At 39.0% G+C, this 25,503-nt stretch overlaps 1 protein-coding gene across 3 annotated transcripts in view; it reads left to right on the top strand.

Moving 5' to 3' along the window:
- The window catches only part of LOC145678733 (aminopeptidase N-like), a 166,124-nt gene that overhangs the window by 33,117 nt on the left and 107,504 nt on the right, over positions 1 to 25,503 (top strand). For 2 of the 3 annotated variants that reach the window (XM_081749179.1, XM_081749178.1), the window contains exons 1-2: positions 3,616 to 3,672; positions 7,177 to 7,841. In XM_081749179.1, the coding sequence (XP_081605305.1) occupies positions 3,637 to 3,672; positions 7,177 to 7,841 (701 nt within the window). In that variant the 5' untranslated portion in view covers positions 3,616 to 3,636. Of the gene's footprint in view, positions 1 to 3,615; positions 3,673 to 7,176; positions 7,842 to 25,503 lie in introns of those variants that run through there. The other variant, XM_081749180.1, reaches the window with a different exon arrangement.

The following is a 25,503-nucleotide window of genomic DNA, read 5'->3' as shown; positions in this document are numbered from 1 at the left end:
CCTGGTTCTGGAGGATGGTAAGTCTTAGAAAAAATTCTAAAAACTCTATTTGATAGGAAAATTTATGCTCTCTCAAGTTGGTCCATTGGTTTATTTGGTTTCTACAATTGACTGTGTTCCAGAAGTCAGACAAACACCAAACTAAGGTGCCTCTTCGTCCACCATTTTCTCATGGCTTTAGTGTAAGTCGGATCTGCAAGGATTTTGAGAATGTCGACCAGGAAAACAATTACAACAATCCTATAAAGAAAAAAATTATTGCCAATTATGTCCATGAATAATAGGCCACAATTCGACTAGCCCATAGTAGAATACACCCTATGAGCAGTGCTGGTAGCTAATCTGTAACATATTTTTACCGTCAACGACAACAAAATTTTCGCTTTTCAGTTAAATTTTCCCCTAGTTTGTAAACGATGGCCTTTCTATACTAATGGTAAAAAGTGTACTTGTGCACATGAAAAGATGCATTATCTTTTATCTATATGACTAAGAAATGTGTAAAATACAGGGGTTTAGATATTAAAATAATTAGGCCACACTTTTCAAAATCTTTACATGACTTTTTCTTGTTTTTTGATGGTGGGGCACGGTGAGTCAGTGGTAGAGCGTTCACCTTTCGTGCATGGGGTAAATGGTTCGATCTCAGCTCGTAACAAGTGAGCTTTGTGATGGGCAAACAGCGCGTGCGTGGATTCTCTCGGGGTTCTCGCGTGTCTTCTCACTTTCTTCATTACGCCTGTCTCCTTTAGCCTACCCAGGATAATTGTGGGACGTAAAACATAAAGATTCTATTTTTCGACTGGGTAAAATGAATAATTAATTCTATTTCATAATAATAATAATAATAATAATAATAATAATAATAATAATAATAATAATAATAATAATAATAATAATAATAATAATAATATAAAGATAACCAAGAAATTCTGTCGCTTTTTGCGGAGGTCTATGTTCAATTTGCCCTTACTCCGTGAGTAGAATGCGAATGGAGATTAGGCGAAGGTCAGTTGTTGGTGCGGGTATATACAACATACTATCGATACCTGGTTTGGCAGTTCCGTTACACCGTGAACTTGCGTAAGGACAGAGTGAACATGAAACCTCCACAGAGCCTCATAAGGGTGTGTATGCTCTACGAGTTCAAACTGGAGTCAAACGCCGCTCCAGTGGGGTGGAAGATATGCCAGGCCTTTGGTGAGGGTGTTGTAACTACGCGGACGGTCCATTTTAACGAGTCTAAAGACTATGACGAAACAATCAAAGATGCACCACGTGCCGCAAGAACAACACATGTACAAAATGAAAATCTTCAGGCAGCAATTGAGGCAAACAGTGGCCAGACATGTGAGGAACTGGGACTAGAATTCAGTGTGAGTGGAAAAACCATTCGGTAAAACCTCCATCAACTTGGGAAGCATTATAAGTTGGGTCGATGGGTCCCACATGATTTTACTTCGTTCCAGAAGGCAACGCGAGCAAACCCCTGTGTTTCTTTGCTGTCTTGTCTGAGGAAGGAGAAATTTCTGGACAGGATGTTGACATGTGAAGAGAAGTGAGTCTTGTACGAAGCTCCACGGCTCCATCATCATTGGTTAGCCTCCCATGAACCGCTCCCAAAACAGCTGAAATCAGCACTGCACCAGAAGAAGGTCCTCCTATGTGTTTGGTATACTGGTCGCGGCACCGAGCATCGGGAATTGCTGCCAGCTGGTAAGAGCATCAATGCAACTGTGTGCTGTCAGCAGTTGAGCCATGTTCAAGAAAAACTCAAAACTCTGGGGCCAGCACTTCTAAATCGCAAAGAGGTCCTCCTGTTACAGGACAACGTTAAGAAACACGTGACCAGGATGACCCAGGACACCATTCTAAGCCTTGAATGAGAAACACTATTGTATCCGCCATACTCTTGGACATTGCCCACCAAGTTCTACCACGATGGAATCCATGACCTTCCAGAACGTTGGCAGAAGGTCGTCGATTCTGATAGGAATAATTTTTGATCTTCCAGGTGCGTCTTATGTGACATATCGATGTTCGAATGTGGTGGGTGAAAAAGCGACAGAACTTTCTTGGTTACCTTAATAATAATAATAATAATAATAATAATAATAATAATAATAATAATAATAATAATAATAATATGAAGAAGAAGAAGAAGAAGAAGAATGCAATTTAGTGGTGCCTGCTTTCACAAACTTTCCAAGCATTAAAAAGTATAGTACAAGTACCGATAGTAGTAACATCTGGTTTCAAGTGGGGGCATGGATTTTGAGCCTCTGATCTGTCCACTCCCTTAATATTCTCATCGTACTCTATAATGGTAGAAGAATGGGGACACAGGGCAAGATCTTTTGCCAAAGTTTTCACAAAGGGAAACTACATAGCAAACTGAAGAGAATTGAGGATTATTGATTCTTCTTAAGAGTCTTCATCCCGGCGAAATTAAAATACCGCTAATTTTACAGTAATTATGTGATATCTTCAAATAGATAAAAGATAATTGAAATATGGAACAAGAGCGCCCTAGACAATATTATTTTGCATGAGGTACCGTTACCACAAGTCACCTAGTAGCTTTCCGTTTTCAGCCGTTTAGAAACGCGAAAATAAATGCCGATTTTCAAAATGGCTCGAAATCGAAAGCATATAAGTGAGTCGTGATAACGGTTTCTCATGTAAAATAATATTGTCTAGGGCGCTCTTGTTCCACATTTCGATTATCTTTTATCTATTTGAAGATATCACATAATTACTGTAAAATTAGCGGTATTTTAATTTCGCCGGGATGAAGACTCTTAACAGAAGAAAGAAGGAAAAAAAATGGCCTGCAACTCAACGTGGTTGTTTTTCTGGATTTCAGCATTTTGCCTCCAAAAAAATCTATTATCTTATTTGCCAATTTTTGCTTCCAAATTTCGCTAGGTTTGGAAAAATTCCTTGAATCTAAGAGAACTGTTTACGAAATATTTGATGAGTTCTTGTGTTAGGAATTCAAAATATACGTAGGCAATAGGAATATTTGTAAAGTTAGGATTTCAATTCAAGTAGAGAATTTATCCATACATGCAGTGTTACGACCCGCTCGGGAGAGTAATACTCCCGGAAGTACGTTTTTCCGCGCGCTACTCTAGCCAGCTCTTTTACGCGCTATCCTAGCAGTTGTTTTAAGTTGGTCACAAAATTTATATCATGAAGAAAACGAGCCCTATATCATGGAGTACAAGGGCATAAGTACTACAACTACTTATCTGCACAAAAATAAATAAATCACTTTTTTAAGTATTATTTTCATATTATTTTAATTTAATAAGTGTTATAAAAATGTAAAAAAAATGTAAAAAAAACTTTCCTCGGGCCGGGTTTGAACTCGCGCCAAAAGAGACTTATATTATTAGCATATAGCGCTAGCCCACTCGGCTACGAAGGCCTACAGTAGCACTCGTTTGATTTCTGCTATTTTAATGCAACGTGGCAAGAAGAGGATAACGCCAACCAATCAGAACTGTGTTTCTCGTTTCTACTTCCGGGAGCATTACTCTCCCGAGCTAGTCCTGCAATGTTTGGCAATTAGTAAAAATAAATTATAGATATTTTCATTTTTTCAAAGGTTTGATAAAGAAGATAATAACAATGACTACATCTCTTGGATGCCAACAATGTCCCAAGGTTGGTATCAAGATAGAAAATCATTTTAATTCATTCGTGATGTAACATTTACGCTAAGTAATTGTTATCTGAAAATAAATAAATAGACAAACCAGGCTCTAAATAGGTTTTGTATTCACATTTTCATGAATTCTAAACCAGTCAATCGTGACTAGCTAAAACTTTAAAACCATTCAAATTAATTCGAGTGCACTAGCAAGTAAGTAAGAATGTAAAGAGGTAATTTAGTCCATTTCCTGATTAAATCCATCTACCACTTATAGCTATAATTGAATTTATAATACGATTCAGATTAATTAAAAAAGTATCTATCATCTTCATAGCTTTACCTTCCAATTTCGAAGTTGTATTTAACGTTCTAAAAAACGTTATTTTTTTTTAAATGAGTTTTAAAATTTTATAGTGTAAGTATTGTGTATATCTGTTTATTCTCGATGCAGGGATAGCCAAAGAGATTATCAGAATCACAAGTCGTAACAGTATTGTAAGGCCTCGTAAGGAGTTCAATCTTCTATGATGATGATGATTAGTATTAGCGGTAGTATGAAATTTGAAAACGCAAGCCAGTACTAGTCAATGGATTAGGAGGGAAAACTTGGCTTATGGTGGTGAATTTATTTTGTAGGAGAAAGGAGAGTGTTTCATATGAATCGATATGGGTGTTTCTGAGTTTTTCTTCTTTTCATGTAAGCCTAGTTAAGGATTGAAGAGTGGCTAAAGGAGTATCTGTAGGAGTCCGGTGATCTTCAGTGAAGTTTACATGAAAGAAATTCGTGTTTTTATGTCCGGAGATATATTTGCGGTTTAAGTACAAAGTCCATTATAATGATTAGATTGTTTACTTTATATAGATCAGAGACTATTCTCATAAAATTTTTGAAAACTTTTTTTTTCAGTCAGTATCTTTCTGTGCTTGCAATGATCTGAATCGTGAATAATTTATGTCCATATGTGATAATTCGTTTTATGGCTATTTTATATATGTAAGTTCGTTTGCGAATATCGATGAGTTCGTTAGCACAAATGCTATATAATGTCAGTATGATTTTGATGGGTTTCTTCTTTAATACAAGTTTTTAGATTGAGTTGGCGGTCTAACATGATTCCTAAATATTTGGCTTTTCAACTAGGTGTGATGTGTTGCTGTTGCATTTTTATGGTTCTTCGTCGTCTTCTGAAAAAAGTATGATCTGAGTTTTGTGTAGGTTTAATTTTAGTTTCTATGATGGACACCACCGAGTGACCCTAAGTAAATGCTTCAAGAACTTCCTGTACGACTGGAACGTTCCAAATCCGAGATCCGAGCTGCCCACCTGACTGACATTTTCCCAGATTTTTTTCTGTTCCACTAGGCAAGTGGTGGGATGATACTAAAAATATTAGTCCATAACCATCAGCTAAAAATTTCTTGTTTATTGTCAATGTGCTGTTATCGTTTGATGTAGAATCTTTGCAACGACACATAAATTATAGACTCACTTGAGCACACATTGGTCTTCTTCAGAATATTCAACACTTGATTCAACGTGTGTGTGCTGCTTTTTAAAAATATTTCAAGTTAAAACTTCCACCACACAGCTTCTTTTTCGTCTCCATGCGTCGCACGGATGCGCCCATCTAGCGTTATTTGTTTCCCGGTATAGTTCGAATTTTCCACACAAAGTTCGTAGCGTTATGCAATGCAACACCACAGAATGAATGTTCAACAGCATTTTTTGAGTCCAATAGACAGTATGAATAATGTGAGATGTAGGAAAAGTCTTACTGACACTTTTGAAAATGTGACAAGTATTTGAATGGTGCTGAATTGGGTGGAATTGTATCAAAAGGGGCTCAAAATGCCAGCGTGGTACCAACGGGACGATGAATGACAAAAAAAGCTGAATTTGGTACAATTTTAGCAAGTGTGGCAACACTGAATGCAGACCTTGGACCTATTTACCTATATCATTGAGTTTCCTTATTTAAAAGTGTTTAATATTATAGCAATTTTAATGTAAAAATTGTTGAAAATGATGGGTAATGATAAAAGATGGCGGATAAATCTCGGTTTTTCTTTACAGTTTCTCTCGTAATCTCAGTTAAGGTTTCGTATCTTTATGTGCAGATCTAAGATCCAGTGACCTATATCGCAAAGTTTTGTTGTAAAGAATTGTTTTGTGTTATAGTAATTTTAATGTTAAAATTACTGAAAAATGACGGATGACATAAGTGTTAGTACCTTCACAATTTTGTAATCGCCATAAATTCAAAAAACTTTTAATCAACCTCTAACATTAAACACTAAGGGCCTTATGCAGAGTTGTTTTGACATCTGATTAACACCTTACTACGTGTTTGATTAACATACGGTTATCAAAAGTGTATTCAGAGTCTCTGATTAGGACGTAGGAATTGACGAAGTTAATCATATGTATCTAATTAATCTAGAGAGCAAAGGGTATCCTAATTTAGCCACGGTTTAGGTTGTGAGACACAACATTTCGGATTTCTGATTTCATGTATTTTCATTTTTACAGACTACGCATGCCCACATTTAATTTTCCGTAGTTGCGACATTAATTTCCTCACCCGATGCATTGGGGTTATATTAATTAATCATACCCAAGTCAACTTATAGTTGTATTCAAAGTAGACTCTGAATACTAAAAAGTACACTTCGTTAGTAATGATCTAGTATGCCACTAACTAGTCGGTATCTAACCCTTGATTAACGGATTCTCTCTGAATACCGCCCAATATCATTAACTGCCAATCTTAGTTAAGCTTACAATTTAATGTTTAATATCCCACCTGATACATACAAAGATTTTGTTGAACATAATACATATGTGTGTTTATGCATAGTTATTTGCTTCTTAAATTATGGACTAAAGTCTTTATTGTCAACAATTCTAGTTGAGAAATATTGTCTCAATGTTTAATGACTGTTTTGAATTACAGTAGAGCGTCGATTATCCGAAGTAATTGGGGGACATGGGTGTTCAGAAAACTGGTTTGTTCGGATAATCGAACTGTACATGTTTATTTGCCATGCGCGGAGCGGCACGCCTCAACTCTAAGCTGGCGCAGCTGTTGCTGTGAACAGCTTTGATACTGCCGCTACTTCTACAGCCTGTGCCAAACCGACAGAAGTGTGCTGATTGTTGAAACACAGCGACTGGCGGCTTGGCCGGTCAGCAGCGCCTTATGAAGGCCCCATTAGAAGCAATGTTCCGCCAGCGGTGGCTGAGTGCGGCGACTACTGTGGGAAACTTGGTTTGGGAGTGAGGGGGATGATGGACGGTAGGGTGGGAGAGTAACAGGTGCGAGCGAGTACACAGTTCGCTTAAGCGGTCGTTCGGTTGACCGACGTTCGGATAATCGACGCTCTACTGTGTGATGAATGAAATCAGATTACTGATTGAATTTACCTTCAGATTCAGGAAATAGTTGTTACATGATTGATGATTTATACGTTCGTTCCTCAACCACTTTAATGTTGCAATGACACTTTTTTTCTAGGTTCCAGCGATGACTCAGTCCTTGGCAACAAGTAGATCAGAATTCCTCAGTGCAGAATCTTTGGATCTAATCAAATACAACAGACATGGAGGGTGGTTTGTGTCCATTAGGAAAGCCATGTTTTTAACCCTATTTGCATGTTCTGTAGTCATCATAGTGGCTATTCTTGTTCATTACCTAGCGCCTTGTCCGTATGCTCAAAATGTTCAAGAAGTTGAGGAAATCCTAGAAACGCATGGCATTATTCCCCCACAGATACCAGAAGTCAACCCAGTAACCACAAATGTTCGACTCCCACCAAACCTTGTGCCTACTTCTTATAAACTCCGTTTGATTCCGTACTTGGAAGGTGATTTTCGATTCGTTGGTGAAGTTTCAATAACTGTGACATGTGTGACTACTGCTAGAAGTATTACGCTTCATTCACATGGATTGAATATCACAGAAGAAAACGTGACAGTGGCTGAAGTGCAAACTGGTACTTACATGAGGATTAACGATCATGGATATGATGAACAAAGGGACTTTTATCACATTTTTCTTGAAGATACTCTTATCCAAAATTTAAACTATACTATTAAAATACCTTTCAATGGGACGTTGAAGGATAGCCCTCCAGGTTTCTATAGAACCAGCTACATAGATGAAAAGTCCCAGCAGGTCAGGTAAGTACACACGTAGTTACGTAAGGATTTTATAGTAAAATATTTCAACAAAGTGAAACTTTTTTTTTTTTTTTTTTACGGATATCAAAATAGAAGTATGCAATCTCATTATGTTAAGCGATGTTGGCAAATCCGAAATATCTTGAGTCAGAGTGAGCTATGACGAAAATCCTGATCGTCAATAAACTAGGGATGTCAATTAGCTCGCCTTGAGTCTTAAATCGGAATTGCTCTGTTTCAGCTAAATTCGGCTTCTTAGGACACCAGCTGAACTTAAAGTCAGCTTACTTTCAATGGCCCATGGACTGACTTCGGTTTTTCCTCTGTTGTCGGTTTGGCTCGGCTCGGCTTGGCTCGGAGAGAATCCGTAAGCAGTGGTGTAGCCAGCAAATTGTTATAGGGAGGGCCATGATATTTTCAGGGGGTTGTGCTTTCTACATAGATATTAAAACCAAACTAAAAGTTACTTTCACAATGTGAAAGAATGAATAGCCAGGGCCGTCGCCTGAGCGGAGCGACCGGGGTGATTGCCCCGGGCGCTGCGACTAGGGGGGCGCCGAAAAGACAAATCAACAAAATTCAAGGAAGTCAGATTATGTTGGTAAATGATTTCTTTCAAAATAATGCTAATTCAAATATTTTAATAATGATCAGGCCATGGCTAAGTAAAATTTATTTATTTATTTCATAAGGATAACACAACAGGTTTAATGCCCAGTTATAATGTTGTGTACATAATTATCTAACATAAACTATTATACATATATTATTATATATACATACACAAATATACATCATTTAATTATGCAGTAGTTATTGCCTGACAATTATTTTGAACTTGTTTTCGGACATACTAAATACAACTACTACATGAAATCTAATCATTTCGTTATATTCTCCACAGAAAAGACTTATGTGATATGTTAGTTTTTGCTTTTCTACAATAGAATTTCCCAGTGCTTGCTGTTCTAGTCTTACCTATTGGGATATGTAATAACACTTCTGAAACTAATTGTGGATAGTCAATTTTACCGTTTAATAATGTATGTAACAAGAATAGATCAAACACCCATCTTTTTTTTTCTAATGTTTGAAAACTAAAATTCGTTACTAAATCTTCATAGGTGACATACCGGTTTTCTTGTATGCAAGCATTTTTTAAAATTTAAACTCTATATTTTCAATTGCATCAGAGTATTTAATGACATTTGGTATCCAAACAGTACAACAGTATTCTAATTGTGACCTCACATACGAAAAATATAACCTTATAAATGTTGATTCTTTGTAAAAATCCTGTCCTATCCTATAAATTAAAAGTAGGTTTCTATATGCACTACTCGCTTTAAAAAAAAAATGCCACTTTAAAAAACTGACATAATACCGTACCAACTTTTATCTTACATTATGATCTTACATTCCATATTTAAATCTAGGAGAACAGAATAAACTCTGACTGATTTTCATAATACACTGGGAGGCGCCTGGGAATTCTCGCCCCGGGCGCTTACAACCCACGCGACGACCCTGTTAATAGCTCATCAAACATGCGTACATATAAACACACACACATTATTTTTATTACTATTATTAATTATTATATCTTAAACTGAAACAACTCAAAAAATACACAATAAGAAACATCTGGTCTGTCAGACCTTTTATATTTCATTACTTAAATTCTACAACATATGCATGTAGTTTACTTCTATCATATTTATGTTTTAATTATAAATAGATAGTCATAGTTTTAATATAAATACTCAGCAACAATATACATATTGTTTTTCCCACTTTACTTCTTTTTTTATGACAAATGTTCTTTAATGTACTGTAGGTGACATTAATATTAATAAAAAGAAAACGTACAAGTACTATACTCCTTTCCAAGGGCGCCGATCCTGGAGGGCCGAGGTGCACCCCCCCCAAAGTTCATGTGGGCCCCCTCGCATTGTATTTATGAATATACAATATTTGGTATAATTTGAATGCAATTTGTCTTTAAATCCCTATATATGCCTTTTGCATCTGGATGGGCCCCCCCAAATTTACAGAGAAATTGGCACCCTTGCTCTTTTCAATTCTTATTTTGTCAGTCAATTATTTTAAACATGTCTTATTGTATACTTTTCTACTATATTCCAGACAAATTGGACCGTAACATATGACGAATTTGTATTGAGTTTTATGTTTTGTGTGATAAGAACATTTAGAGCAGATTTTGGTCATCTTCAATTCCCTTTTATTGTCAATTTCCTCAGGAGATACCTATTGTTGAATTAGTAGTTTGGTGTCTCTTTGTTGATTAGAAATTAAATTAATTTTTCTGTTTAATATCCCACGATTATGTTTAATGTCCAATCTCACCAAACGCACAGCATAACCTTCTTCAGTGTTAGTATATGCCAAAAAGAATAATCCCAAAAGTAAACTACTCCTTGTGTTTATTATCATGGACGTTATTTATGCAACATTATATAAATATTCAGTGGCGTATTTAGGGGGGTGGCTTCCGGGCTTAAGCCCCCCCCGAAATCTTACTTACTATAGTAAAGTAAATGAAATATCTTGCAGAATTTTCACATTTCCAGGCAAAGCCCCCCCCCTGAAAGTTAGCAAAGCCCCTCCCGAAACAAAATCGTAAATACGCCACTGTAAATATTAATAAAATACGTATTTATGAAATATCAACAAAATGACCTGCAATTGTTTTTAAAAAAGTAGTCTAAAAAGAAACTCACACCAAGGGTAAACTCCGTCTTGTGAATTTATTCGTAAGTAATTTTCACATTATAGAGCAGTCGTTCTTTCAGAAAAACTGTTCCGGGGGGCACACGTAGTATTCCGGGGGGCACTGCTGGTACTATTTTATTTATTATTATCTTATAGACGTATTATTTTGGTCTCGTCCGGGGGAGCACTCTCAGAGCTCCAGGGGGGCAGTGCATCCCCAAAAACGTGTTTGGAAGAAACACTGTTATAGAGTTATTAGTGAAATATTTATTTATGATATATGAACAAAATGAACGAAACTTAACCTCAAAAATAAACTACCACTCGTACATTTTTCAGACAAATGAGTTACCGGTATGTGTTATGGTCAGGCTGTTAATGATACTTTTATTTATTTAGGACTTAGGACTCAGATTTCTGGGCTTTCGGCATCTATGGCCATGTTACCCCGCCACGTATAAGAGCACTATTCGGGGGAAAGGGAAGGAAGGAAGCTGCCTGGGACCTATATGTTAGGTACCACTCCGGCATTTGTCTGGTATCAATGAGAAAAACTCAGGAAAACCTCATTCAGGATGGCTGGCCTGAAATACTTTTTTACACTTTTCCGACCGAGTGTCCCTACTGGGAATCAAACCCGGGAATATTTATTTATTAAAAAATGAACAAAATCGACTGAGTCATTTTTGAGAAAATTATCCGAAAAAACTGGCCCCTACAACGATAGTGTATATTTTTGTATGTACTTTTTTCTTAAATATTGGGCCGCTGGTAGAGCGTTCACCTCTGGTGCTTAGGGTCCCGGGTTCGATCCCAGCCCCCACCAAGTGAACATTGTGGTGGACAAACACCGTGTGCGTGGGTTTTCCGGGGTTCTCCCGTTTCCTCCCACTTTCTTCATTCCACAATTTCATTCATGTCTCATAATCACCGTCTCCTTTAGCCTAACCGGCATAACCGTCGGACGTAAAAGTCAAAGATTTCATTTCATTTTTTAAACGTATTGTTTATATTTACGGGCAAAGTACTATTTTAAAGACACAAGCACTTAAGAAGAAGAAGAAAAAATATAAAGAAATAATTTAAATATTTGTGTTATATCGAGTTATTTTCTTAATTTTGTTGCTATGACGACTTGTTTATCTGTTCGACGTCGTTGTTATGGTAACTATGAAAGATAGAAAGAACGAAGAGGCATCTTGTATAGACTGAATGTATAATATTTTAAGGTGACAAACACGATATATGTTGGAAGTGTATATATATATATATATATATATATATATATATATATATATATATATATATATATATATATATATATATATATATTAGAATCAGGGAATGTAACGTAATGAAAGTAAATAACATTACACCCCCAAGAGTAAACTGCCTCTTCTTGATTTTTTCCAGAGAAACAACTGATACCACAGCATGAGGTTATTGAAAAATTGATTTATGAAATATAAGCAAAATCGTTAGAGCCGTTTTTAAATATATATATATATATATATATATATATATATATATATATATATATATATATATATATATATATATATATATATATAATTTCTTTATTTTCACCCTTCTGTAAACTACCGTAATTTGGGGGGGGGAGAAAGAAAATAAAAGAACTAAGTTTAAAATTTGGTCTCGTTACGTTTAGCGGTATGGCCTCTAGGTGAATGTACTGTACATCAGACCGCACGGACAAGCAGATGGACAGACGTCAAAAAATAAGTTTTTCGGTATATATGGGTCATGAAATGTGTAAAATCCGTTGCAATCTCGATATATTGTACGATCACCATAATTTCTTCTCTCTTTTCGTCGTGGGGGGCGCGGTGGCTCAGTGGTAGAGCGTTCACCTCCGCTGCTTGGGGTCCCTGGTTCGATCCCAGCTCGCGCCGTGTGGACTTTGTGGTGGACAAACACCGTGTTCGTGGGTTTTCTCGGGGTTCTCCCGTTTCCTCCCACTTTCTTCATTCCACCATTTTACTCATCTCTCATTATCACCGTCTCCTTTAGCCTAACCGGCATAACCGTGGGACGTAAAACTTAACGATTTCATTTCATTTTTCTCTTTTCGTCGCTTGAAAGTAGGCAACAAGTACCAGGGGCGTAAATAAGGTCCCCGCAGACCCCGCATTACAGGGGGGTGTCAAGCCAAAAGAGGGCCCCAAATCGTGAACTGGGACGTAGAGAAGGGACCCCACTCCATGCTGTCTGCGGGGAGGCTCCCAAGCCTTTAGTTACGCCACTGACAAGTACTATGTTAAAACATAATAATGGATCGAATTAAATGTTTTTAGGCAACGAGAAATCAATCGCTTTCTTTATGATGCGTTTTTCTTTTAAGAAAAAAAATTCGAACGCTGCTATGTGGAAAATTGCCAAGCTTTAAAGGAATGCATATTCTAGGTAACTTACAAACAGTTTATATTGTTATGCAAGACAAGCCGTGAGATAACATCTACCATTCATTCATGGTCTGGCACACGATAGCTATTGTGACGCTGTTTTTATATCTTAAACGGCCGTCACCTACAAATCTAATAGCAATTAGATCCAACATCTGCTGTCAAAAGTGCCAAAAAAAGAGAGCCAAGGTGCATCGCAATGAAGTACTTTGTAGTCAGTGATAATTAGTACGAACTACATGTATATTGACATGGCCTTCAATGGCAAACGTGAGAATTTTATAAGCAAATAAGGTATTTCAAGTTTAAATTGCAATTATATAAATCCACACATTTTCACGAGTAGACATGTTATTTTCTAACATAAACAGTAATTAATAATGTCTGAACAAGGTATAAGCTTTACATTTAAAATATTGTTAGCCATTGATGGTTTCAGGTGGTGTACCGGAAGGGCTTTTTTTTTTTTTTTTTAATGAAATGGAATCTTTAAGTAACGTTCCACGATTATGCCGGTTAGGCTAAAGGAGACGGTGATAATGAGAAAATTAGTGAAATGGTGAAATGAGGAAAGTGGGAGGAAACGGGAGAACCCCGAGAAAACCCACGAGCACGATGTTTGTCCACCATAAAGTCCACACGGCGCGAGCTGGGATCGAACCAGACGACCCCAAGCACCGGAGGTGAACGCTCTCCCACTGAGCCGAAGGGCTTTTTTATCCGGAGCCTCGAAACTTACCCTGAGCCATATCAATATGTGCTTACACTATTTTCGCAGTACTGTTTTCAACACCGTGTATTGAAAGTGCCTTAAATGGCAGGGCCGGTTCTACGATATATGCATTTGTTCAAAGTGGCAAGTTTTGAGGGGCAGGAAAATCTGTCATTATTATATTTTTAAAATAAACTTTCCTTATTGGAAACACTTCATAATAACGGTAATTATATTTATTAAGCTGACCTTCTATTTGAATACTACATTCATAAATCATATTTAGGTCGCATTAGTTTAAGGCCACATGGACAGTGCTAAAGCAAATGGTCGAACAAATTCCAACATGAATTGCTTGATTGTTGTCAAATGCAAGAACTGAAATCTCGAATAGTAGGGAACACCGGTTCCGTTTAATTAGTCATTAGAGTTTTGATAGGAAAACTAGTCTTGTCTTTGTCACAAACAAGTTCCTTATAATTGAAAGTGCATACAAGTATTTTTTTACGAAAGAAAACAGATGTAGAAGGAAAATCAAGAAATAAAGATAAAAGAGCTAATTGCACTGGAATTGCAAACTGATATATTGTGATTGAAGGTCAATATTGAATTTCTATTAAAAAAATCTTTCCTCTGCAAGTGTGCTTGCTTTATCTTTCACTAACATAATAGATGATTATGTGGCTGCCGGCTCATTTAATTAAAATAATTTTGAAGAGATATTCACATTAAATAATCCGGGGACCCACAAACCCTCACAACAAGTGAAAATTTCACCGTTGTCGGCCAAGGCAGCCAACAGCAGGAATACGCTTCCTAATTACTTACTTAAAACGCAGGTAAAACACATGTAAGAAAAGCTAGAGCTAAAGGCATGCGATTCAAGCAGGTGGATGGACGAAAACAATTGAATATAAACAACAATTTTTATTAGGCTGATGGCCTCAATATTTAAATATACAATTTAAAATGTTTATATTTCAAAGTATTTAACTAAATATTTGTCCACTGTTCAGATATATTAGGATACTTATGAAGTTTAGTCTGCCGTGTAGCACGTCCTATTCTTCCTTCTTGATTAGGAGCTCACTACTTGCTCCTGCCTGCTCCAGCAAACGTCCTATTCTTCTTTCTTGATTAGGAGCTCACTACTTGCTCCTGCCTGCTCCAGCAAACGTCCTATTCTTCTTTCTTGATTAGGAGCTCACTACTTGCTCCTGCCTGCTCCAGCAACCGTCGAGTTCGAAGTGGACGAGCCTCCCTCGCTGCTTTCCGAGTATGTCCGCTTCGTAGGCTCGCCGACTGGACAGCAGTGTTGCTAACCCTTTGCGTGACGTCACCTGTAGAGTTCTGTGGGAGGGGACTACCACAGATGGTGCTCCGTAGACGGGCGAACTCACGAAGTACAGGTCGACTGGATCTGATGAAGTAGAACTGCGCCATCACTGAGACTCCTGGGCCTCGCTGGTACAGTGAAGGGAATGCAACTATGAATAACAGGAGAAAAAAATGTATTAAGTTTGGCGATTTAAAAAAAAATGGGATGCAAACGCTGCGTGGAATTGTTGATAGTTAAAGTTTGTTGGACAACTTTTCAAATGACGTGGACTGGACTCTTCTTGAATATTGGACGACGAATACAAAAAAATATATATAGAGAGAGAGAGTGCACGAAATAACATTATATATATAAAAACAAGACGATGGTTGATATATACATTGAAAATCACTGCAGTCTTTTTTTTTTTTGGACATGAATGTACATATAAGCGTTCTAAACACTATGTCATTCGATGTAACACATTTCCACTGAGTGGGACACTTGAACACAAGACACACATGAGACACTGGATTTTTTTTTTAAGTGTTCCTGGTGGACATTTGGAGATCAAAGTCTATCCGTGGAGATTGATGACAGCTCACTATTGTAGTTATTTTGCACACATTCTGGGAGATTGTTAGATTGTTCACAGTACACAATGGGACAGTTTTATTTTTTTTTTTTGTTTGTTTGTTTTACTGAGCTTGACGTGGGATGTTGACACTGAAGTTCGTGCTGGACGATGAGTTTGAATTGAGACACTGGTTGCACTTCTGGGATAAAATTCGAGGCACTATCGAATATACTTTTTTTTTTTTTTTTTTTTTTTGCAATGAAAATATTGAGCCTCCGCCTGTGCACTGTGTTTAATCAATCGTCTCGGTCACCTTCGTCTGTCCCACGCCCCGCAGCCACTTTTCCCGCATGTGTGCTGTTGGTCTCCACAATTTCAAATTGTCGACAGAATGTGTGCCGTGCAACGAACCGTCCTTCAAGTCTAATAGCTCAAATACTTTATTGCCCACACGCCTGTGACAAAGATAAGGCCCCAAATAAACGTCAAAGAATTTATAAATTTGCTTATTGATGGCACTGCTGACTGGTCTCGACCGCAAGAACACGAGATCACCAGTTTGGATTGAGGGTAATTTTTCTCCCTTTTCTTTGATCTTGTCGTTCCTACGATCAATCTTCCGACGTCTCTTGATGTCAGCCATTACAAGACGTTTTCGCCAATCTGAAACTTCGTCGTTCAGCCCCTGTTCTCTCAAAGAGACTTGCCATACCCGTTCAATGGCAACACTAGGGTCATCATTGAAATGCATCTCTATCGCCGACATTCCAGAGGATGAGGAAATGGAATGGTTCAATAAAATTACTATTTGGGACACAAAAAGTGTCCAATTTTGATGTTTTTGAGAACAAAACAATCGGAATAGCCGTGAAATGTCCGAATGTACACGTTCAATGGGCGATGAAGAAGGGTGGTAAGGTGTCGTGCGTAGGTGTTGTATGTTATAATTTTTGAGGAACCGTTCGAATTGATGGGACAGAAATTGTGGGCCATTATCGGTCAGGACTTTAAGGGGAACACCGAGATGCTGAAAGTACCTGCTCTCCAAGCACTTGATTATGGTCTGCGTATTTGCGGATCGCAAACAATATGCCTGTGCTAGGCGAGAAAAGCAATCCATGACGGTGAGCAGATATGTTTCCCCAAGTTTACCTCGTGGAAGAGGCCCATATAAATCAATCGAAATTAACTCACCCTTAGTGGATGGAATGATGGACCCCATGGAAGGTGCGGTGTGAATTTTGTGGTGTTTGGTACGCATGCAAACGACACAATCGTGTACATAGCGAGCGATATCTTTTCTCATCCGTGGCCAGTGGAAGGAGCGGGATATACTGGACAAAACTTTGTCTTTTCCGAAGTGTCCCATGTCGTGGTATGACTTTATAACTTTGAATATGAGCTGTGAAGGCAGGCAGATGCGGAAACGCTCGGGAAAACGGAAGTCTTTGATTGTGAGGACGCCGTCCTGTATGCGGTACAATGTGTCCCAAGTTTTCTTGCCCGGTGGGACTGCCGTGTCTGGGGACACGTGGGACGCGGCTTTTGCTTCAATGTATTGTATGATCTTGGCGTACTCGGTGTCACTACGCTGCATATTAATGAGTTCTTGCCTCGAGACACTAGCGACATCTTCATTAAGTACATTGAGAGCATGCGTTCTCACCACCTTCTGTTCGAGGGACGGGATTAGTCTCGTGAATGCATCAATGCACTCATTCTGTTTCCCAGGAACGAATTGAATTGAAAAGTCAAATTTTTGTAATTGAATAAACCAGCGAGTTAATCTGGGGTTCCACGAACATATGTTATTTACGGAAGTCAGAGCCTTATGGTCTGAAATCACAATAAAATGGGTGCCCAAAAGGTATGCCTCCCATTTCTTCACGGCACACACAATTGCATAGGCCTCAATTTCTGTTATTGTGAATTTAGACTGCGCCGGTGAAAGTGTTTTTGAAAAATATTCGATGACTCGTCTATTGCCCTCTTCATCGAATTGCAAGAGAGCTGCGGTGACTGCTTGCAAATTTCCATCAGTTTGAATGTAAAATGGCCTTTCATGATCAGGGAAAGACAACATTACATCATCTACCACGTGATTGACGACTTGGGAGAATGCCTTTTCGTGAGCTTCTGTCCACTGCCAACGTGAATTCTTTTTCAGAAGCTGGAAGAGGGGCGCCGCTAAAATAGAGAAATTTGGGACATAGCGACGATGCCACCCTATTATGCCTAACCATCTCCTCAAAGACTTTACGTTATGAGGTTTTGGGAGACGTTTGATGGCTTCAGCGGCCTGGGGATTTTTTCGATATCCACGTGGTGTGATCTGAAAACTGAGAAATTGCGTTTCAGACTTGAAAAAGTCGCACTTGGCCAAATTCAGCGTCATGCCTGAATGTTTAATTTTTGAAAGTACTTCGTCTAGCAACGACAGGTGTTCTGCTGGCGTGGAATTTGGAAGGCAGAGGTCATCAATGTATTTGATGGTCTGGCGAGCGAGTTCGTCACCAAGCACATGTTGCAGGCACATATTTAAGGCCGTTGAGCCATTCTTTTGTCCGTTCGGTACCTGGCACCACTGATACTGGACACCACCATATAAAAATGCAGTGAAAGGCCTGGAATTTGGGGAAAGACCCACTTGTTGGTACGACTGTGAAAAGTCTAGGGTTGAAAATATGCTCTTTCCGCTAAATTTGGCTAGCAATTCATCAATCTTTTCTGGTCTCTGATGGTGCAAGGGAGTAACAGCATTAGCACCTCTCAGATCTGTCACCAAGCGTATAGATGGAGTGCCATCTTCATTTACAGTCTTTTTGGGGACCACGTGAAGAGGATTCAAGTGAGGTGACGAAGCTTTCTCTAAAACCCCAAGGAAAAGCAGCTTGTTTATTTCACGATGGACTGCATCTCTATATTTGTGTGCAACAGGGTAAGGCTTTCGTACAATAGGTTCCGTGTGCGTGATGTTAAAGTCGTATTCAAAATCGCGACACAATCCTGGGAACTTGGCAAAGACATGTTTGTGCTTAAATAGAATGTTTATAAGACTATCTTTATACTCTAAAGGAACGTGTGATGACTCTACTGCTTTTATAATTTCTTCATCGGAAGCAAAAAGCTCGGGGTGACTTTCGTGAGATATATCCCTCCCATTGAAGACGTCAGTATGAGAGTCTGCACAATTCTGCGTGTGAGCTACAAGCATGGCCTTGCATTCTTGTGCGCACAAAATGCTTTCCGTGTCGTCAATGATAACGTCATCAGGACTATAGCACAATTCGTAATCCTGTTCTGAGTGCTTCTCGGGAGTTAACTTTTGCAAAAACGAGTCTTCCGTATTGGACGGGGCCACACTGGAATGTAGGACTATGTTGTTTACGGTTTTGCGAACTTTTCTTTCACTGACCACGGGCAAAAGGTTGCAAATAGCATAAAAATCCGAATGGTGAAATGTAGCGGTGCAGTTACCGTAATCTAGAATGGTACGTAACTGTGACAATACGTCAAGACCCAAAATGATATTTTCGTTGATGTTCGGAACTACTAAAAATTGTACAATAATTTCCAATTCTGCAAGTTTGATAGGAATGCAAGCTTTTCCTTTCACATGTGCTCTCTTTCCACCATGAAACCCTACAAGTGATACATGTGAAACTGGGCTCAACCGTGGTGACGAAACTATTTTGCTTATATTTAACCATATATCTAAACTAAGAAGTGAGCATTGTGAGCCTCCATCCAAAAGACACGTGTACTCTTTCCCAAGAATTTCCACCTTAATATTTGAACTGCACGTGCACTCAAGAAATTCTAATTGTTTCATGGATGGAGGATGAGGTTCATCATCACTCTCTGACTCACTGTCACCTAAACTTTCAAAATTGACAGTATCACTTGACCGGTCCACGTTGAGAAGAGACTGCCTCACGAAAAAGCTCTTCCAATCTGTCTCGCAACTTAAATTATCTCTAATGGAGGATTTGCTTACATTATCGTTACACGTGTCATAGCTATTCTTGACCTCCGAACCAAGAAAGCTCTTTACAAGTTTAAATGGCTCTGTTGTTCGTGATACATGTCATCGTCGCTCAACGGTCGGAACGCCGAGGAACTGCGTCGTTCGTCACGATCATCAGTTTCCGGTTCTGAAGACGGTGATTGAAAGCGCACGTGATTTTGCCTTTCGTTCCTGCTCGGACGCTGACTATGTGAAGGCAGGCTACGGTTCCGGTTCCGTCCACGATGTCCATTACGGAACGAACGTGACGATCGGGACTGAGCGTTACGAGAATGCTGCGAAGTGTTTTGATTTTCACGCGCGGTTTCGTTTTGCTCATACGAAATCCGGTTCACATGACTCGGAAACGTCCGTGACGACGTATTGTTATTCAAAGAAGCAGAAGTTTGCGTGTTGTTGTGTTGAAATTACTGCGTGGTGTAGTGAAACGTGACACGTTGTGAGACATGGAACGAGTCTCATTAACTGATCCCTGCAAAGCTTCGAGTCTTTGTACGCAACTTACAAAGTCATGGAACCGTTCATGTTGAGTTGCGACTAGATACGTTTGAAATCGAGTGGGGAGCAAAGGAATGACAGTTGAAATTATTTCGGTATCGGTAATAGAAGGACATAACGCCTTGATATCTTGGAAGCGGTTTACGACGAATGACTCTACCGAAGCGTGCTTCGTGGGCGTGAAACGTTCTGTACGAAGAGCTGTAAGTCTGTTCGCGACGATGAAGCTATTTTGATAATGTTGTTTCAACGCGACACAGAATTGACTGTAGTTACTTATTTTGGTGCGATTGAGATGAAACCAGGAAAGCGCGTCACCCTGTAAACAGAACTCAAGCATTTCAAGATATTGGCTGCGCGGGACGTGTAGGAAACTCATTTCCCTTTCGAATTTTGTAAGAAAGCTGTCGGGCAAAATTGACGCGTTAGTTCCGCAGAACTTAGTGAGATGGGCAATATCGGAGAACCTAACTTGCACACGTGGCACTACACGGTTGTATTGTTCACCTTCCCCGTCAGACAATGCACTTTCATACGCTTCGTCACGATTCTGTGACTGCGTGTGAATATTGGGGGAGGGGGACGTTCGTGAAAATTGACTTGGTTGCGAAGAGAAATGGGATGGCTGGGCGTTGAATACGGTCACCGGAGGCGGTTCGTGGAGAGGTGTAGTGTTACGCAGCTCTTGCAATTGCGAGAGTACAGATTGTGCTTTGTTATAGCTGATGGCCTTGTACGTTTCCAGTTCTTGTGAAAAACTCAAGAAGAGTGCATTATACTGTCGCACGAACTGAATAAGAGACGAATCGACCTGATGAACTCGCGACGCTAAATGCTCGTAACTTTTAGTACAGTGATCCTGAATAGTTTTCGTATCGTTTTAAATCCGTGCTGTATCACGCTCGAGATCCACGATACTACTCTTATTCTTCGCAGTTACGGTTTCAAGGCTCGTACAGCGTTTGTCAAGAGACTGAATGCAATCACGTGTTTCTTCAAGACCTTTCTCCGTGTTTTGCATAACTGTAACAACGACGTCGCAAAGTGACGACAATTCCGTTTTCATCTCGTCATTCGCGGCACTAAATTCAGTACGTAGATTTGTTTCTAAATCCTTTATTGAGCCAGAAAGTTTTTGTTCCACGCTTTGTATCTGTCTGGTCAGCTCATCCTGGTTGGATTTGAGCTGATTGTTTATATCTTTTGCCTGATCGTTCATTAACGATTTCATCATTTCTTTAAGCCCTTCCATGCTCATAGCCATCTTGATTTGACCACTTCTTAATAACATACAATTATCATGAAAACTCTAATACCGTCGCAAAGGAAAGACTGAAATTGAACTTCGCGAGAAAAAAAAACTCAAAAACTGCAGAATGAGGGCTGCATGTGAATACAAATGATCTACAGTCGATGGTCTAAAAGTACAGATTACGTTGATTTTTTTTTAAAGATGAAAGTTGAGTTATACTGATATCAATATGAAAGCAAGTCAGACCAACATGCATGGGGGCATGGGAACACGTGATCAAACAAAAACTTTCTGATAGTACTAAATGAAACGGACATATAAATACACTTCACTCGCGTGCTCTAAAATCTTACATACTACGAACATATATGGCACTTCACTCGCGAAAACCAAAACAAAACAAAACAAAAAATAAATGCACTGACACTTCATTAGAAAAATGTGAACATGGACAAATATTCATGAATGGAAATTGCTTCCATGGGATCTGGTGGAAAAACTTATAAAAAGTACAAGGAACATCAAAATGAAGGTAGAAATTAAACTCAGAATGCCAACGATAGTTCTGCCGAAAATAAAAACGTGATCATAAAATAGCACAAATTGACTCTTTCCTTTGTCACAAAACAGGCGTGAAGGCGTGTTAGAACCTGAAATCGGAGGGGTCGCTACCGACATCCACTCTGCATGCCACGTGGTCGAAACTATGGCGACCTTTAGCTAGCCTTGTACGACACAGTGTTATCTCGTTTTGCGAGCAAGAAAACGAGACATGAGTCTCATAATCTATTAATTTGTGGTCGCCGGCTCATTTAATTAAAATAATTTTTAAGAGATATTCACATTAAATGATCCGGGGACCCACAAACCCTCACAACAAGTGAAAATTTCACCGTTGTCGGCCAAGGCAGCCAACAGCAGGAATACGCTTCCTAATTACTTACTTAAAACGCAGGTAAAACACATGTAAGAAAAGCTAGAGCTAAAGGCATGCGATTCAAGCAGGTGGATGGACGAAAACAATTGAATATAAACAACAATTTTTATTAGGCTGATGGCCTCAATATTTAAATATACAATTTAAAATGTTTATATTTCAAAGTATTTAACTAAATATTTGTCCACTGTTCAGATATATTAGGATACTTATGAAGTTTAGTCTGCCGTGTAGCACGTCCTATTCTTCCTTCTTGATTAGGAGCTCACTACTTGCTCCTGCCTGCTCCAGCAAACGTCCTATTCTTCTTTCTTGATTAGGAGCTCACTACTTGCTCCTGCCTGCTCCAGCAACCGTCGAGTTCGAAGTGGACGAGCCTCCCTCGCTGCTTTCCGAGTATGTCCGCTTCGTAGGCTCGCCGACTGGACAGCAGTGTTGCTAACCCTTTGCGTGACGTCACCTGTAGAGTTCTGTGTGAGGGGACTACCACAATTATTTTAAAAAAACAGACACAACGAGATTTAATTTATAGCGTTTAGGCCTTTCTGATTGCGAGTGCTCTTTCCTTTCCCTTCGTTGTTGATAATGGGGTAGCATACTTAAAATCGTGGCTTTTAAGATTTTTCTTTCTGCAGAAACGGAGTGGCAAATGATACCATTGTACAGGGCAGCAAATTGCCTAGGGCCGGCCCTGCTCCAGAGGAAATCTGAAATCACTGTTCGTAGCTCTATTCTAAATTACGTAGTTCGTTTCCTCGCCTTATGGACCCTATGGACGCTATAAACAACTGAGGGATAGGCTCTTTATAGGATACAATTAAATTCTTCACTGATAGTCAGTCTTTCCTTCTAAGGCCTACCGCTCACTGGCGACAAAACAGTTGCGCAACTATCTTGTTGCTGTCGCCTCAGCAACTTCACGGAGACAAAACATTTTTGTTGCCACACCCTCGCTCTCTGGCGACGGCCGGGCATTTGATATCACAATTTGGTGGAATTGGACACAGTACGATGGACTTCGAAGAATATGCTATTTTTGTGCACTAATGCTGAATTTAAGAAGGAAGAAAAGAAGAAAAAGAAATACTGGAAACATCCTATATACAGTGAGAGATTGCTCAAGGGAAAATTTTATATGCTATATAGTGATTTACGCAATTATCCCTCGAAGTTCTTTAGCTACTGTAGAATAAATGTGATTACCTTTGCTGAACTATTGTCTCTAGTAGCACCAGCAATAACAAAGATAAACACAAACTTCAGACTAGGTGTTCCACCTGAAGAAAGTCTAATAGTGACATTAAGGTAAGTATGTACTATATATGTATTAGATTGATTTACCTGTCAAATAATCGTTAATAATAATCAGACCACCTAACATCACGGTCCATTTAGTTGCACTGCGATATCAGATTCAAAAGCTAATAGGGTTCGGTGGTAAAGCGTTCACCTCTGGTGCATAGGGTCCCTGGTTCGATCGCAGCTCGTGCCAAGCGGGGTTTGTGGTGGACAAACATTCTTCCATTTCCTCCCACTTTATTCATCCTGCCATTTCATTCATTTTCATCATCACCGTCTTCTTTAGCCTACCCAGCATAACCGTGGAACATAAAACTCCAAGGTTTCATTTCATTTCAAAATATAATAGACTCCTGTGTAAATATATACCTGTGTTATTTTTTCTTGGCTGGAAAGGTCATTCTAGTTTCATAATAGCGAAACACACTTCCTTCCACAATTTCTTTAAATTTATATCTCAATATTCTTGCAAACTTTCTTTTATATAATGTTGAGTGTTTCTCTATTTCCTCATTTTTCATTATCACTAATTAAAGACATACATGTATTAGATTCCATTGCAAACACTTCTTTTCATACGCTACACACGGAACGAACTGTTATGTGCAAAAACCTGTAGAAAACATTTATTTTTTCTCTCTCTCTACTTGGAAGTACCTCGGCAACTTTTCTGTCGCCGTCGCCTCAGTGAGCGGACTCCCATAAGACTCAATGCATTTAGCCAGAGCAACAAGATAGTTGCCCGACAAAATGTTGCCAGTGAGCGGTAGGCCTAAAGAAAGATGAATGAAATATCCCAGTAAGCAAGCACATCTACGATTGTCCTTAATTTCCCTTGACTTAACCTAAGAAATTTTCTCTGTTTGTGGCTTTGCCAAGTGCAAATTTTAAGTCATGTTTCAAGTCTAGATAGCCTTGACCTATAAATCTAAATACACTGTGACCAGATGAACGCACGGAGCCTGCGCGAATAGGCGTCCGCGTTAGACTTTGCCTTGAAGATTCTCTCTGTGTATGGCTTTACCAAGTGTAAATTTTAAGTCATACTTAACAGTATGTCAATTTAAAGGAATTTTAAGGTTATTACGTATTATTGTCAAGTCTGAAGCAAGCTTGCAACAGAGAAACTACCAAGTTCGCTATAGCCTTGGTTAGGTCTACAGCCATGTAAATGCAAGCTTATGCAAGCCTATAGATTTAACCCTGAAGGCTTGGGTAGGGCTATTTAAAGTCCGGAATGCTAATAAAGGTAAACAAACAAAATGCTGTAGGAGGAGAGATTCATTCAATCCTTAAATGGACGAATTGCACGAGTGTTATTACCGCATGTGGTTCACGTAAAGTGTAGTTCTTCTGTACATGGGCAGTTCGGCAAATTCTTTGAACTTCCACTGCTGGATTTTAGAACAGCATCTCTTCCTCCCCCTATCCCTCTTTTGACCGCATTTGCGGGGTTGCAATGTCGCAGCACCCACTGTGTCTCATGTCTCTTACTCTCTCTCCCAATACTATCGCTAATGTGAAACAGATGTCAGGCCTCCACATTTTGCTATAATCGAGTATAATATGTATGTATAAGAAACTTATATATGTTGAACAACAATCTTCTAATCACTGACTGAAAGGACAACGTTTGGAACTGTGTCAACTAAGTACTCCACGTGGACTTGACCAGCGCTTGTCAAATGCTGCAAATGAGGGTTCTGGTTTGCCACTTAGTTATCGGGGATGTTTTCCACAAGTTTCCGCGGACACACTAGCCCTCGCGGCATCTTTATATACAAACTGCACATGTATAGAGAAAATCCACTATACGTCAAGCTGTTTTTATCTACGCGATTGCGATGCGGGTTGCGACTAGATACGTTTGAAATCGAGTGGGGAGC

Source organism: Thermobia domestica, chromosome 2 (assembly GCF_964235325.1).
Source record: "Thermobia domestica chromosome 2, izTheDome1.hap1.1, whole genome shotgun sequence".
NCBI classification, from domain to species: Eukaryota; Metazoa; Arthropoda; class Insecta; order Zygentoma; family Lepismatidae; genus Thermobia; species Thermobia domestica.
The sequence above is the reverse complement of the archived record's forward strand: the minus strand, read 5'-3'. Positions and strand labels throughout refer to the sequence as shown.